Here is an 18,012-nt window from a genome sequence, read left to right on the forward strand (position 1 = left end):
TAAAAATAATAATAATTGAAGAAATTGTTTTTATTCAACTATTATGATAGTGGATTTTTCATGTCTAAGGTACAGACAGGTGCTTATTTCGTAATTATTTTTTCAACATACTTAAGCATGACCCAATTTCTTGGTTTACTATCATATCGTGTAATACTTGTGCATTCATATTTGAAAATAAGGGATATTTTCGGTAAATATTCCAATGATATGAATTTAGAACCATACCACCATTGCAAAATCTTTTTTCTTAATCACGCCATCAAAAATAGTGAAATCTTTTTCTGAAATAATGAATATAATTAGGATGTGGGAATTAGATTAAAAGACACAATTTTACGTGTATGTATGATAAAATAACCCACAATTTATTAAATATTTATTGAGCTATTCTATCTTGTTTATCTTCCTCTTGTTATTTTCAAGGTTTTATAGTTTACATATGAAATATCTATTTTATTTTATGTTATTATTGTTCTTAAACTTCTCTTGTAGTTTTTCCTTATTTCCTTTCCTCATTTGGTTATTTTCCCAATTGGAGCCCCAGGGCTTATAGCATCTTGCTTTCCCAACTAGGGTTGTAGCTTAGCAAATAATAATAATAATAATAATAATAATAATAATAATAATAATAATAATAATAATAATAATCTCCTTTATCTGAAGAGGGAGGGAAAAAATGGAGATGATCCCTTCGAAAGATCAATAAATTCAATTTTTCATAAATTGTGGGTTATTTCATATATGAAAATTAGCCTTTTTCCTGCTTTGGAAAAACAACTATTAGAAACACTTTCCATATAATTTTGAACATTGACAACATCTCAAAATCCCTCTATATCAGCTCACCATTTCTGTTTCTGCCACTTATTTTCCCTCCCCTTAACAGACGACTTAGAACATCTTCTGAGGAATTCTGGTTCCTCTTGGATCGTAGCCGGAGAGGGCCAAGAGGAAAAGGCGAAACAGCTCGGCGAAAGAGTCGGCGGCATCAAAGGGATTTTTACTCTGGCCAGGGAGGAAGTCAGAGGATGCTTATCTTTCCAGGACTTACTGGAAGGTCTGGAAGATGCTGGGGATCTGCACTTCCCTCAGACTCAGGTCCGTTGAAGAGGTCATGGATAACAGATTTAAAGGCAGCTTATGAGTGGCAGGGGCAAGGGATAGTGATAATGCCCTAGATGGTACTTTAAAAGTTCAAACTTGCAGCAAATGTTTTTATGTTGAACAGACTGACATAAGTCCTTTTATAGTTTATGTACGAAATATCTGTTTTAATGTTGTTACTGCTTTTAGAATATTTTATTTTAATGGTTCATTACTTCTCATATCGGTTATTGATTTCCATATTTCCTTTCCTCACTAGGTTATTTTTCCCTGTTGGAGTCCTTGAGCTTATAGCATCTTGCTTTTCCAACTAGGGTTGTAGCTTAGCTAATAATAATAATAATAATAATAATAATAATAATAATAATAATAATAATAATAATAACAATAATAGCAGGACCATGCCCAAGAGATCAACCATACAGTATATACATATGATCAGCACCGAAGCCCTAAGCTAGGACCAGGGAGAGCCAGGCAATGGGTGCTGATAACTCAGCAAGTACACCTATATGTTGCAGAAACTACAAGAAATTATAGAGCTTAAGCGGGACTCGAACACTGGTCTAAAGATCACCAGGCAGGGACGTTTCCAATAGACCACTACAACCTTAAATAGGTTTTCAAATATCTATCGTTTCTATGGTCTAGGGTTGTGGTAGTAGCCTGTTGGAAACGTCCCTGCTTGTCAATCTGTTGAATGGGAGTGCAAGACCTGCTCAAGCTCGACAGTTTCTATCAGTGTTTGGAACTTCACCATCCTTGCGACCTAGGGATGGGGTAACGTATAGGTCTACCTGCTGAGTCCTCAACAGTCATTGCTTGGCTCTCCCTGGTCCTAGATTGATGGAGAGGGTGGTCATTCTCTTGGGCATTGTCGTGTCCCTTGCCTCTGCCATTCATGAGCGACATTTATAGAGAAGATTTACTTTTATTTCTAGTAATCCAATGAATAAGTTTCAGAACTTATAGCTTGGAGTTCTGTATTGGGAAGATCACAATTAAGGGTTAAATATGTTGACGTGATTTTAGTTGCGATTTGAATTAACTTTTATTTATTTGTTACTATCAAGGTCGATGCATTAAAGGACCTTGTCATGCTTCCTTACTCGTCTGGGACCACAGGCATCGCCAAGGGTGTAATGGTAACTCATGCCAATTTAGCAGCTGCCTATACGCTGTTCAGGTAATGTCTAAATTTAAATTTTTTTTACTTAAACAAAATCTAAAGTAGGGTCTCTTGTTTGCTTACGCTGTAGGATACTATTGGTTATTTAAAGAAATACTGTACATTATAAAGAAAAATTATATAACTAATATAAGAAAGATTTTATATCTGCCTATCAAAGTATTTATATAGACTCCTCGTATGTAAGTCATAGTGAGGACTCGGTCAGTGTAATTTTTTTTCTTAAAAAATCAAAATTTTTCAGGTTATACGGTTTGTGTGTGGCAAAGAGGTGGGGGGGGGGGGGGGTGTTAGGAGGGGGTAAGACCCCTCTAATTTTGGCCCTAGACCTCATTAAAAGATAATGCTTGAGAATATGGCCAATGCAAAAACCATCACAGAAGCTTGCATTGGACTATGTGCCTTCGAGAGGTAAGTGGTCGCAATAAGACCCAAGAGCCATACGAATGAACGAATGCATAAGTAAACACTTATAAATCTCAACAGGAGTCACAATAATGATGGTCAATCTATGATACAAGATTTCGGAAAGCATACAGAACAATAATGGGAAAACTTACGGTGGCTTATTGGAAACGTCCCTGCCTGGCAATTGCCAGACCGGGGTTCGAGTTCCGCTCAAGCTTGATAGTTTCTTGTAGTGTCTGCAACCTCACCATCCTTGTGAGCTAAGGAGGGGGTGGTTTGGGGAAGCCTATAGGTCTACTTGCTGAGTCATCAACAGCCATTGCCTGGCCCTCCCTGGTTCTAGCTTGATAGAGAGGGAGCTTGGTGCTGATCATTATACATATATGTTCAGTCTCTAGGCCATTGTTCTCCTAGCTAAGGCATTATCACTGTCCCTTGTCTCTGTCATTCACGAGAAACCTTTAAAACTGCCTTCTTCTTCCCCACCGTTATCCCTACAATAATGGGTTGGTTGCCTGATGCGCCCTCTACAATGCCTTCGATCAAAGGCAACCTCTTCCATTAAACCTTCTCTCCATATCATCCTTCACCTTATCTCGCCATCTAATTCTCTGCCTCCCTCTTGATCTTCTCCCCCTTACAGATGTCTCCCAAGCCCTTTTCACTCCCTCCCCAACATCCATCCTTAACACGTGCTAATACTTAAAACTGTCATCACCTTTTGACTCATTCCAGGGACAAGCGCACCTTGGGACTTGGGAGCGATGACGTCATTCTTCTGTTTCTGCCCTTCTGTCATTCTCTGGGCTTCATCATGATGTTTGCGTCTTTGATCAACGATTATTCGGCTGTTATGATACCCAAGTTCTCGCCAGAGACTTTTCTAAGAGTTATACAGGATTATAAGGTGGGATATATAGAGATAGATAGAGGGTCTCATAGAAATGATTAAAGTCTAGTTGTAGCTAAGGGTGATCGCTTTATTTGATACTAGTAGTTACTGTTTCAATCTTTTTGCAATAAAGATTTTTTTCTTGGTTCTTCTTCGAATTGAATAACATATCACCTGGCCTCTTAATTATATTTCTCACTGTTCTTAAAATATTTTGTATTAATTGTTCATTATTTGCCCTGTATGTTATTTCTTTATTTCCTTTCCTCACTGTGCTATTTTTCTCTGTTGGAACACTTGGGCTTATGGTATCCTGCTTTTCCTGCTAGGCTTGTAGCTTAGCTAATAATAATAATAATGATAATAATAATAATAATAATAATAATAATAATAATAATAATAATAATAATGATAATAATAACCCAATTCTCACCCAAAAGAGATTTATCCTAAGGTAACTTTTATAACAAAATGACCAAATATTACCATGATCTTAACCTAAAACGATCTATCCTCAGGTAACGTTTATGGCATCAGTACCCACAGTTGTCCTGTTCCTAGCTCAAGCTCCCATTGTTGACGAGTTCGACATCAGCTCCCTCAAAAAGATGTTTTGTGCAGCTGCCCCTCTTTCGGGGGACGTCCAGGATGCACTTCAGAAAAGGGTAAGTCTTCGTGGCATCAGGATTATTCTGATGGTAATGTAAACACAGATTGGTAGTCATTAAAGGCATCTCTGAATGTTGAAAGATGGTTGATAATGAGTGACTTGGATAATAATTACATATGCAGACATACACAGACATATATATGTATATATGCATACATCTCCCATATATATATATATATATATATATATATATATATATATATATATATATATATATATATATATATATATATATATATATATATATATATTTCCATTCATGCTCAGTGGCATTTCCAGACATATAACTACTCAGTCTCTCTTCGTCCCTTGGGTAGGGGGCTGGGGGAGTAGTCATACCCTGGTGAGAAGGGGTACCCTGAGAGCTAGGCTACACTTAAAAAAACCACAATCTCCCACAAACTTCCGAAACTGCCGTGTTGTAGTTAGGAAAGGGAGAAGTGTGGTAAGGGTTGAATCTATGTGTGTGCAAATCTATCTAAATATTTAGCCGATATTTTCAACGGGTTGTTTACGCTAGAACTGTATATTAATACAGTATGAATATATATATATATATATATATATATATATATATATATATATATATATATATATATATACAGTATATATATATACACACACACACACACACACACACACACATATATATATATATATATATATACATATATATATATACATATACATACATTCAGCTCTGGTTTTTCACGAGGGTTATGTTACAGAGACAGGCACGATAAGGAAAAAATCTTGAATATGGATTTCTCTAGGGTGGGATAACTCCTAACCTAACCTATCAACTCACTGCCATTCCTTATACTTGGATAATTAACCCACTAAGTACTGCGTAAATTTTTTTATACTTGGTTTTTATCACAGTATAGTTGTTCGTATTTTGTAATAATATAACACTCGCTGATAATGTAGTGTATATTACTGTAATATACTACTATAACTACAGTAAAGACTATTATTATTATTATTATTATTATTAATTGCTAAGCTACAACCCTAGTTGGAAAAGCAGAATGCTATAATCCCAGGGGCTCCAACCCGGAAAATAGCCCAGTGAGGAAAGGAAACAAGAAAAAATAAAATAGTTTAAGAACAGTAACATTAAAATATTTCAAATGTAAACTATAAAAATTTTAACAAAACAAAGGGAAGAGAAATAAGATAGAATATTGTGCCCGAGTGTTACTTTCAAGCAAGAGAACTCTAACCCAAGACAGTGGAAGACCATGGTACAGAGGCTATGGCACTACCCAAGACTAGAGAACAATGATTTAATTTTGGAGTGTCCTTCTCCTAGAAGATCTGCTTACTATAGTTAAAGAGTCTCTTCTACCCATCATCATCATCATCATCTCCTCCTACGCCTATTGACGCAAAGGGCCTCATAGAGGATTCATTGGCTGGATTCATCAAAGGATAGCCAGTTCCTTGTGATGCGCAGTGCCTATACCAAGAGGAAAATTGTGACTGAATAATTAGTGCAATAGATAACACCTTGGGTGAAGAAGAATTGTTTGGTAATCTCAGTATTGTCAGATGTATGAGGACAGAGGAGAATCTGTAAAGAATATGCCATACTATTCGTTATATGTGTAGGCAAAGGGAAAATGAACCGTAACCAGAGAGAAGGATCCAATGTAGTACTGTCTGGCCAGTCAAAGTACCCCATAACACTCTAGCGGTGGCATCTCAATGGGTGGCTGGTGCCCTGGCCAACTACCTACTGTTTTCGTTTAGACGACTTGACTCGCTACAACGTAGCCTACATTTACAATAAACAACATTACTGTTATTCTGTAATGTACAATACGTATGCAGTACAATTTAAGATTAACTAATTGTATATATTCTATAAAACAACCACTAACCATTTTTGTACATTGCGTGGAGCAATCTTGAAACATGAGGCAATTCCTGATAATCGTCTCTTGCCCAATATTCTGATATCTACAAGAACCCAGGAATAATTTTATCACATTTACTTCAATTGGTTAGAAAGTTGAAAGATAATGATATAGGTATACTGTATTAGTTACATTATAACTATTGCATAAACACACATCATCATCATCTCCTACGCCTATTGAAGGCAAAGTGCCTCGGTTAGATTTCGTCAGTTGTCTCTATCTTAAGGTTTTAATTCAATATTTTACGGTATTTTTCTAATAACATAGTACTGTAATTGGAAAGATTTGTGAATCCTTCCAATTACAGTAATATGTAATTAGAAAAATTGTACCATGATTGAAGTACAAACGAAACAGCTGTGTTTTATCGGTTACTGTGAAATATACTGTAGTTGCGTCTTGAAGTAAAATACAAATAAGAATTAATTTTATCCTTACAGTACAAAATCTTTTCCTTTTGTTCAACTAGGAGTGATTAAATTTTTTTTATATTTACATTCTCAATGACAAATCCTGTATGTAAACATTGTTAAAAGTAACAAATTGTTTTATTTTTATACTTTCTTTAACAGAAATATAACTTATTTAATCATCTAAAAACAAAAATGTGTTAGTAATAATTGTTTCTTTCAAAGAAATAGAAAAAACTACATTCAAGTACACCAACTCTCTCTCTCTCTCTCTCTCTCTCTCTCTCTCTCTCTCTCTCTCTCTCTCTCTCTCCTCTCTCTCTCTCTCTCTCTCTCAGGTGCTATAGAATACACTAGCTGATTCTCTCTCTCTCTCTCTCTCTCTCTCTCTCTCTCTCTCTCTCTCTCTCTCTTACACACACACACAATACTTACATATAGCAAAAGAAACTATTTCTTAACTTATTCAAAACATCTACTGTATACTTAATACAGTAGAATATAGAATATTGTAGCTTCTTGGCCAAGTAAAAAGAGGGCGAATAAGTAAAAGGAAAGAGTTAGAGAATAAACAGTAGCATTAAAACTTGAAGGTGTGTTGGGAGTGGGGGATGGTGAGTATTCTCGGGTCCTTGGTGGGGGGGGGGGGGGGGGGGCGAGGTAACAGGTGTTTGGTGGGTGAAATATTTATGAAACATGAGCACTACAATGGAGTGCTGAGAGCCGGAAGTGCAGTTAGGAGGGGCAGAACTGTTTAGGAAAATTATTTGATTAGGAAAATGATGAAGACAATGACAAGGAAAATAATTACGAAAATATGAAAAGAAAAAAGATGAACGATGGCATAGGTTGAGCACTAAGAAAAGTGAAGGAATTGTTACAGGGAATGCGGGGAGTAGAGCGTGAAGCAAAAGAAAGGGAGGAGGGAGCATTATGAAAGAGAGCAGTAGATCGCTGTAGTCAGTGAGTGTGTGCAGGAGCGAAGGCAGGGGTGAGGGAGGTGTACCCATAGGGGAGGGGAATGCGGGAGGCAACAGGACAGCCGGAGTGTGAGAAGAATCAATATTAATACTGAAATATTTCCCAGATAAAATATCATCATCATCCTCTCCGACACCTATTGACGCAAAGGGCTTCGGTTAGATTTCGCCAGTGTGTCTATCTTAAAATTCAATTTAATATTTCTCCACTCAGCATCTCCGACTTCACTCTTCATAGTCCTCAGTCATGAAGGCCTGGGTCTTCCAACTCTTCTAGTGCCTTGTGGAGCCCAGTTAAACGTTTGCTGAACTAATCTCACTTGGGGAGTGTCGAGAGCATGCCCAAACCATCTCCATCTACCCCTCACCATGATCTCATCCCCATATGGCGCTCGAGTAATCTCTCTTATAGTTTCATTTTTAATCCTATACTGCCATATAACTCCCAATATTCTTCTGAGGGCTTTGTTCTCAAATCTACAAAATCTGTTGGACATTATTTCATTGTCATACATGACTCATGTCTATACAGTAACACAGATCTCACTAAACTGATATATAGCTTGAATTTTGTTTGTGATTTCAGCCGATTTGATTAAAATATTCTACTTTACCTAGCCATTTCCTGATAGGAAATATCAATAAAAGGTATGGGAAAAGGAATGAGGTTGTAAAAGGGAAATGAGAGGAATAATGAAATGAAAATGACAGATGAAATTTATTATAAAAATAAAAGGAAATAAAAGTTGATATAGAAATATTAACGCAGATATGTAAACTCAGATAAAGTATATTAGTGGGAAATATCGAATAAAGAAGGAAGAAGTTAAGGGAAAGAGAGAAAGGATAATGTGTAAAGTTGTGACCATTGTTAAAAGTCACAAATGGCTTTATTTTCATACTCTCTTAAACAGAAATACAGCTTATTTTATAAATTAAAAACATAAATATCTTAGTACCAATTGTTCTTTTTAGGAAATACGAAATATCCTTCGGTAGCATTCCTTGATAATAAGGGAATTATTTTGAAAAAAAAATATGAATGAAAACAAGAGAAAAGTTTATAATTCACTACGGTTTTTAATATTACATGCATTATTATTTCATACACTTAAGTAAAACACCAGTTTAATCAAAATCCAGTTTATTTCAAATATAGCTGTAATTTTTACCACAGTAAATCAATATACAGTGTATAGCGAGAGCTAGGTCCAGCTGGGTGGAGAGATAGGTAAGCAGCGCAAAAGTACTACCATTGTAAAAGAGCGTGGGCTTTTTGAAATCATTGCTGAGCATGAATTTTATCGCGAATATGAGAATTTTTATTCCATAGGTATTGCGTTGTCCTTGGCCGTGTGAAACTGAACCCGAGCAGCAAGAACCCATGATAAACAAGATCTGACTCTATGTATATATATATATATATATATATATATATATATATATATATATATACATATATATATATATATATATATATATATATATATATATATATATATATATATATATATATATATATATATATATATATATATATATATATATACATATATATATATATATATATTCAGTAAAACCGTTAAAAATATCTATGTAAAAGATTGAGGTTCATTTTCAATATTACAGACTGGAGGCAACCTCACCGTTGGACAAGCCTACGGGATGACTGAATCCGTAGCTCCTGTGACGATGTGCTCTCAGGAAAACAGAGTGGGCTCTGTTGGTCAGGTCACAGCTTACATGCAGGTCAAGGTAAGGGAAATAATTTCTATCGCATGTACAAAAGTTATGTCAATGTCTGACAGACTTCCAAAACTTATGCGTTACCATGATATCATCATAAATTTATGGCATCAGAAAAGAGGCTGCAGTTCTAATGTAGTACACCAATCCATTTCATGATGCACCTAATACACCCATTGACCCTTGTATATTGCTCCTTAAAAGTCCAGGTAACTGAGGGCAGCATAATCACCAGATAGAAAAGTGTCCTAACATTTTGAAACAAGTAATCTCTTATTTGAATTGAATCAAATCACATAGCCAGTAACAGTCTTACCCAAATACTTTGTAACACAACTGAAGTAGTGACATGAATAATGAAGAGATTCCAGTAGATTATTTTTTGTATACATATCTTGGATGGTATAAGTTGGAATCTCCCTTTTGTATTGAATAATTAGAAAGATTACCCAGAGGACTGAAGTCTCTGAAGACATGGGTTTAAGAGAACCGTTGGAAGTGCGTAAAGGAGAGGCATGTTAGATGGTATAAATTGTGTCCCACCATAAGTGATACTCGATGGAGCTGTAATATCTGATCAGGGAAAATTGTTTTCCACCAGTGAATGTTGCTAGATGACCATGTTTTAGAATGACTTATTGATAATCTCTTTAATCAGTGAAAACGATATAACAAATTATTAAAATGATCCGAAGCACCCTTTCACAAAATAGATTGTGCCAGAACTCCTATTACTACACTTCAGCGTCAAAAACCATTGCCTTATATCATTTTAGATTTGAAATGTAAATACCCAATTGTTTGTTAATCTACCTATATCTCTTTGATATCTTATTAGTTTGCTTTCATTCTTTCAAACAGGCATTCTATTTTGGAGAATCATCCTTTGTAAGTGGCCGAAACGGCTTGGTCAATCAGTAAGCTTTCTAACTCTTAGGAATAACTATTACAATATCTACAAATGTTACAGATTGCAGATCTGGAATCTCGGTCTCCTCTTGGACCAATGCAGGAAGGGGAGATCTGCGTCAAAGGCCCAGCAATAATGGCTGGTTATTACAGGTCAGTGCAAATCCTGAAACTATTTGTTGAAGTGTCAAAATACTGAGTAGGTTTTATTAGAAATCCTTTAGGGATAAGGTGGCTATCCTCGTGTTAAGAATATATTTTCCCTTTGCCAGGAATGAAACTGCAACATCTTCAGCCTTCGATCAAGATGGCTGGCTTCTGACTGGGGATGTTGGGTATTACGATCAAGACGGATTTATTTACGTTGTCGATAGAATTAAAGAAATTATCAAGTACAAAGGTTTGCAGGTAAGAAAACATTTAAGTTATTATCATGTCGCAGCTGAATTCATCCTCAAACAGCCTACTTTTAGTAATCATAGAAAGTTATCAACCCTCTTTCTCATATGATGTGACGCGACCTTTGTTTGATGTCACTAATTGGCAATTCCTTAAGTTTTAGTGGCTTTTCATACATGTTTACGGGTATATGGAACCCCGTAATCCAAATCGACTCGCTATCGGAAAATGGAATAGATAGCTGGTCTAGCCTCTGTAGTATCAGGGATAATGAGAAGAAACCACTGATTTATGACGTCATTATGACGTCACATTCTCATTGCCATTTACCACCAACAGGTTGCACCCGCCGAATTGGAGGGCATCCTTCTGAAACATCCAGATATAGTAGATGCTGCTGTGGTAGGGCGAAGAGATGAGAGGGCAGGGGAGCTTCCGATGGGCTTCGTTGTCCTAAAGGAGGGGTCGCTGGAGACTCCCGAAGGAGTCCAAAAATACGTGGAAGGTGAAGTATCTGCATTTTTGCACCTTTTAGCTGAAACCTCATGAGGGATTTGATGCGAATATATTAATACTAGAGTATGCGACCAGTTAAAAATGATGGCTAAATATTTAGATATAAATTCACACACAGATTCAACCCTTACAAACCCCCTCACACCAAGGTACGACTACTCTCTCTCCCCCTACCCAAGGGACGGGGCTAGACCAAGTAATTATAAGTCTGGCAATACCGCTCTGTGATTGGAAAGATGTATACATATATATATATATATATATATATATATACATATATATGTGTGTATATATATATACATATATATATGTGTGTGTATATATATGTATATATATTATATATATATAATATATATATATATATAATATATATATATATATAGTTTATTTGCCAATTCTTTACTTCTTTTCCTCACTTGGCTACTTTCCTTGTTGGAGCCCTTGGGCTTATAGCATTCTGCTTTTCCAACCAGGGTTGTAGCTTCGCTACTACTACTACTAATACTACTACTACTACTACTACTACTACTACTAATAATAATAATAATAATAATAATAATTAGCATTCAGCTTTTTAAAGCAGGGTTGTAGCTTGGGTAATAATAATAATAATAATAATAATAATAATAATAATAATAATAATAATAATAATAATAATTAGCATTCACCTTTTTAAAGCAGGGTTGTAGCTTGGGTAATAATAATAATAATAATAATAATAATAATAATAATAATAATAATAATAATAATAATTAGCATTCAGCTTTTTAAAGCAGGGTTGTAGCTTGGGTAATAATAATAATAATAATAATAATAATAATAATTATTATTATAATTAGCATTCTGCTTTTTAAAACAGGGTTGTAGATTTGTTAGTAATAATGGTGATGATAATAACAACAACAACAACAACAACAACAACAACAATAATAATAATAATAATAATAATAACAATAATAATAATAATAATAATTAGCATACTGTCTTTGTTGTAGCTTCGCTAATAATAATAATAATAATAATAATAATAATAATAATAATAATAATAGTCTTGACTTATACGACGCAGTTGCAAAAATACTTAAAATTTCACCCTCCCTTTCCGAGGCTTGGGAACACAAGCTTAAAATCATGAAGAACGTCAATTAGAATTTTAATGAACATATGTAACTTGAACGATTAACTGACATATATCTAATTAAGTATCAGAAAATTAGCCGAGAAAAATCCATTATAATTAAGCAGGTGATAACTCTCTCTCTCTCTCTCTCTCTCTCTCTCTCTCTCTCTCTCTCTCTCTCTCTCTCTCTCTCTCTCTCTCTCTCTCTCTCTCTCTCTCTCTCTCTCTGTGATTATATTACGCTTACGATTAAATCAAGACTAAGTCTCATTATGGGTTCGCTGACGTTAACTGTAGGTAACTTAGGATCGCGTGAGCTTTTTGTGATAATGTTGCATTTTTTGTTTGTTTATTGTGAGTGGTTATTTTTGGTTCGTTCTTTCTCTCAATTTACTTTATATATATATATATATATATATATATATATATATATATATATATGTATATATATAAATATATATATATATATATATATATATATATATATATATATATATATATATATATATACATACATATATATATATATATATATATATATATATATATATATATATTTATATATATGCGCGTTGAAGAACATGTCTGAGGCTTTTGTCCTGCAGTGGAGTAGTTACGACTGATGATGATGATTATATATATATATATATATATATATATATATATATATATATATATATATATATATATATATATATATATACAGAGAGAGAGAGAGAGAGAGAGAGAGAGAGAGAGAGAGAGAGAGAGAGAGAGAGAGAGAGAGAGAGAGAGAGAGAGAGAGAGAGAGAGAGAGAGAGTCGTTTACAAATATTCTTTATCTAATCAAAAGCCTACCATACCTATTAAGGCCTATGTACTTATTGGCTAGCCATTGAATGACTCTATTGTGAAATGATGAATAATTTCTATTGCCCTCTGAAGTATTAAATGTAATTTTCCAGACCTTGTAAGCGACTACAAACAGCTGCGAGGTGGTGTCGTGTTCGTGGACTCGATTCCCAAGACTGCTAGTGGGAAAATATTGAGGAAGGAATTGAAAAAACTAATTTGTGTGTGAAGAAATGGTATTAAAATAGTTATCCATCATATTTTGGAAAGATTTAAAGAAAACAGAATCTAAAGAAAATGGGTGGCGAATGGTTAGCGATTCCGACTAAATATAAGTATAATGTTCTTGATTTTCTTAATTTGATTTATATAATTTTTATACCTTTAGCAGTTGAGATGAGGATGCTGCGTTTTCTTCGCACTGAATTTGTGGCTTAATAGATGTCTTAGGAACACCCAAAGAATAGAGTTTGATAAGACTGAAAGAAAAATAATCATATGTTAGCACGGAGACAATCTTTCTGGTTGTGAAATGAATAAGAAAAGGACATAGATAGAGCAAGAAAATCATGCAATAAGAAAATGTTTATTTAAGTAGAGGTCTATTGTATGCAGAAAAGGGATTGTGTCAACAAAATGGATTTACCGCTGCTCATGGATGATAAAGAAAATGGAGACTGGGCTATAAGGTAGATTATGGTTCGTTGAATATAGAAAGAGCCAGACTTTTAACGAAACGATATAACTTGAACAGCAGACGGCAGTCGAAGAGTCATGTGACAGCCATGTGAAGTTATTGCATGGGCACTTTTGTCTTTATTTTCTTTATCATTAATATACATAATATCATTGTTGCTAATATCAAGATTTCGTTCCTCATCGTTTTCTATTATGTTTTCCCCACCCCCCTTTTTTTTTTAAAGAAAATTACTTTCCGATTAAACTGGGGATGTTGTAATACATTTACTTCTGAAACCACCATCAAAATGATTTTACTGATTGAAATATGGTATTTTTTATACAGTAAACTAATTAACTTTTAATAAATTATTTAACCAAATAAATACACATTGACATTGATATTCATTAAAATTTTTGAATACTTAAGTTAAATTTCAGTTTAAAATGTATTCCGTTCTAATTACCATAGAAATGACTTCAATTAAAAGGTTTAATTATATGTTATTCTGTAATTACATTGAAAATTCAAATTCAAAGTAAAACAGGAAGATACTGATTAAGTTTCTTGTAAAAAACAACAAATGTATCTAGTAAATAAATACAATTTCAATTTAAAATAGGGAAATTAATTCGCAATTCTTTTCTCATAGAAATCTAGGAGAAAATGTCTGAATAGTTTTGTCAACTCATAAGCTACTTTGGTTTTATAGAATGTTCAAAGAAACACTTGTGGAAAATGTTGGTTAAAAACAAAATTTTGAAAATATCTTCTCTACTAATTTTACAAAAAGATAAACCAACTAACACACATACTACACACACACACACACACACACACACACATATATATATATATATATATATATATATATATATATATACATATATATATATATATATATATATATATATATATATATATATATATAAAATACACATATAAATAAATTCATTCCTCCTCTTCAAGCCTCTTAAAGGTCCGTAAAGATAGATTTTTTTTTGCAAAAAGACTATAAAACGAAAACAAGGTCACACGAGTATTAGAAACGACGAGTATTTAAAACGAATCCTAGCTCCTGGAAAAAATCATAAATTGGCCACTGGATTTAAATATAGTTTGAAAGAAGTGAGTTATTTTAGTCTATTATCCATCTAAGATAAAAGGGGTCATAAAAATAAAATATTTGCCGTTGGAAATATAAGAATAAAGTGAATGGATCAACATTGAAAGTAAAAAAAATTGTCCTTTGAGTGTTCAATATTATTTTATCACTACTGATTGTATGTATTCGCCTAATAAATTCTTTATATCATACGTAGTTTATTCTGAATGTTGTTTTCCTCTCAGTAAATAACTGTCAATAAATTTTACATATTGAACGTAGTTTATTCAGAGTGTAGTTTTGCTTTCAGTATCCTTCTGCCATAGTCATGGTCCACTTAGATCCTTTCTGAATGGTCGTCATAAATACACTTCTAAATGGGTTGTGGTGGCCAATGCGGCAACGTCTCTGACTGGTGAATGCCATACTGGGTTTCACCTCCCGCTTAAACTCATTAGTTCCTTAGGTCACTGCAACCTAACCATAATTGTGAGCTAAGGATGGGGGGGGGGGGGTGTTTTGGGGAGCCTATAGGTCTATCTGCTGAGTCATCAGCAACCATTGCCTGGCCCTCCTTGGTCCTAGCTTGGGTGGAGAGGGGGCTTGGGCGCTGATCATATGTACATATGGTCAGCCTCTAGGACATTGTCCTGCTTGATAGGGCAATGTCACTGTCCCTTTCCTTTGCCATTCATGAGCGGCCTTTGAAACCTTTAGATATTTTCCAGACTTGAAACTACGTATGACCTATATTTCCATGTGACCTATATTTCCATATTATAATTATTTGCTAAGCTATAACCCTAGTAGGAAAAGGAGGATGCTATAAGCCCAAGGGCTCCAACAGGAAAAATAGCCCATTGAGGAAAGGAAACAAGGAACAGTAACATTGAAATAAATATTTCCTATATAAACGATAAAAAATTAAAAAAAACAAGAGGAAGAGAAATTAGATAGAATAGTGTGTCCGAGTGTACCCTCAAACAAGAGAACTCTAACCCAAGAAAGTGGAAGCCATGGTACAGAGGCTATGACACTACCCAAGACTAGAGAACAATGATTTGATTTTGGAGTCTCCTTCTCCTAGAAGAGCTGCTTACCATAGCTAAAGAGTCTCTTCTACCCTTACTAAGAGGAAAGCCACTATACAATTACAGTGCAGTAGTTAACCCCCTGGGTGAAAAAGAATTGTTTAGTAATCTTTGTGTTGTCAGGTGTATGAGGGCAGAGGAGAATCTGTAAAGAATAGACCTGACTATTCGATGTATGAGTAAGCAAAGGGAACCGTAACCACGGAGAAGGATACAATTAAGTGCTATCTGGCCAGTCAAAGGACCCCATAACTCTCTAGCGGTAGTATCTCCTATACTATATTTCCATGTGACCTATATTTCCATATAACTTTAATCTTCATCGCAAATACAGCGTTAGTTTAGTGATAGTGGGGGCGAAGTTAATACTATATTTCTTTGCATTTTATTTGGCTGAGAAAGATTTCGCTATAACGTAAATAATTGCCTGACAACCTCTTTTAAAAATTGAGGGTTTTCTGAGCTTTTAACAGATCTTGGGAGTCTGGTGAAAGTGGTGATGAGACAAAATGAGGTCTAAGAAACAAACAATATTTTCTACTACTTTTACCAACAACAACAACAACAAAAATAATAATAATAATAATAATAATAATAATAATAATATTAATAATAAATATAGATTATAATAATACTAATAATAATGATAACAATAGTAACAATAATCATAATAATTCTAATAGTAACACTAATATCAACAGTATTATACGAAATAAAAAAAAAAACAGAAAAAAAAACAGTACACGAAAATAATGAGACAGATTCTGTCACCTTCACCTATAAAAGAAAACAAAATCTATAGAGGTCAAACATTGATTTATCCATTAAAACAAGTCTTTTCTGCTCGTGGACGTGTGTGGGAAGAGTAGGCGGAGGTCCAATTACTAAAGTATGACCCTTTGGCAGTATTGTGCAAATTGACAGCTCATGAAACCTGTATCGTACACGGAAAGTTCGGATAATGATCTAGACTTTAGACTCGTGGCTATAAGAGCCCCCCTAATTTATGGAGCTGGCCCAATGCTATCGTATATAAAATCAAAGTTATTGGGACTATTTATAACCTCTTGCAACGCAGTTTAGTATTTGGAGGTACACTAGTCCATTTTCTCGTTCGTGAAACTGAAAACAACCAAATATATTGTGGAATAATCTTCCTAATCGGGCAGTTGAATCGGTGGAATTTCTAAAGTTCAAACTAAGCGTATGGTTTGATGATGAACAGGTTGACACAAGTCTCCCTTCATAGTTTATATTTGACTGATGTGTTATAACGTTGTTACTTATCTTGGAATATCTTATATTAATTATTAAATACTTCTCATGTGATTTATTTATTTCCTTATTTACTTTGTTTACGGGGATATTTTTCCCTGTAATAATAATAATAATAATAATAATAATAATAATAATAATAATAATAATAATAATTTCGAAATGTGTAATGTTTGACTTATGATTCAAGGGACAATATATCATTGCTTATCGAGACCTTGATTCTAGTATCACTTCAAAGGTGAAAACCTATTAATGTAGCATGACTTAATGAAATACCAATTGTATCCATTTGATTGCAGTTTTAGATCGATTTAGAAATTAATAAATAACTGCCGTTCTTTTTATTTCCTCGAATAAATTAATGAATTTTTTTCTTTTCCTTTTATCAAATGATTACAAGCATTATTGCAGTGCTTGGCATTAAATTTATAGCATTTCAATTACAGTAATTGGACAATTAGTGACAGTTATAAAGCCTGATTTTAATTATTCATTACTTGGAGTATTATGTTAAAAGGTTACAATTGAGTATATATAATTTTCAGGTATTGATAAAAGCTTTATGGTTTAATAATGCTTTAGAGTTCCTCCATACACATTTAGAGAGAGAGAGAGAGAGAGAGAGAGAGAGAGAGAGAGAGAGAGAGAGAGAGAGAGAGAGAGAGAGAGAGAGAATATCACCCTTTCCATTTCTGAATAAGATTCCAAGACTCTGAGACGTCACCTTAGTTAATCTAGGAATTACATCCGATCCTCC

General features: G+C 34.1%; 1 protein-coding gene across 1 annotated transcript in view; it reads left to right on the forward strand.

Moving 5' to 3' along the window:
• LOC137658580 (probable 4-coumarate--CoA ligase 3) overlaps positions 1 to 14,596 on the forward strand; it is a 35,578-nt gene extending 20,982 nt beyond the window's left edge. Inside the window, exons 5-13 of the mRNA XM_068393484.1 lie at positions 890 to 1,101; positions 2,181 to 2,293; positions 3,440 to 3,611; positions 4,115 to 4,261; positions 9,211 to 9,336; positions 10,298 to 10,389; positions 10,509 to 10,644; positions 10,975 to 11,140; positions 13,216 to 14,596. Coding sequence (XP_068249585.1) covers positions 890 to 1,101; positions 2,181 to 2,293; positions 3,440 to 3,611; positions 4,115 to 4,261; positions 9,211 to 9,336; positions 10,298 to 10,389; positions 10,509 to 10,644; positions 10,975 to 11,140; positions 13,216 to 13,331 — 1,280 coding nt within the window. The 3' untranslated portion in view covers positions 13,332 to 14,596. The remainder of the gene's footprint in view (positions 1 to 889; positions 1,102 to 2,180; positions 2,294 to 3,439; positions 3,612 to 4,114; positions 4,262 to 9,210; positions 9,337 to 10,297; positions 10,390 to 10,508; positions 10,645 to 10,974; positions 11,141 to 13,215) is intronic.
• The last annotated feature ends 3,416 nt before the right edge of the window (positions 14,597 to 18,012 follow it).

This window comes from Palaemon carinicauda, chromosome 19, assembly GCF_036898095.1.
Source record: "Palaemon carinicauda isolate YSFRI2023 chromosome 19, ASM3689809v2, whole genome shotgun sequence".
Lineage (NCBI taxonomy): Eukaryota > Metazoa > Arthropoda > Malacostraca > Decapoda > Palaemonidae > Palaemon > Palaemon carinicauda.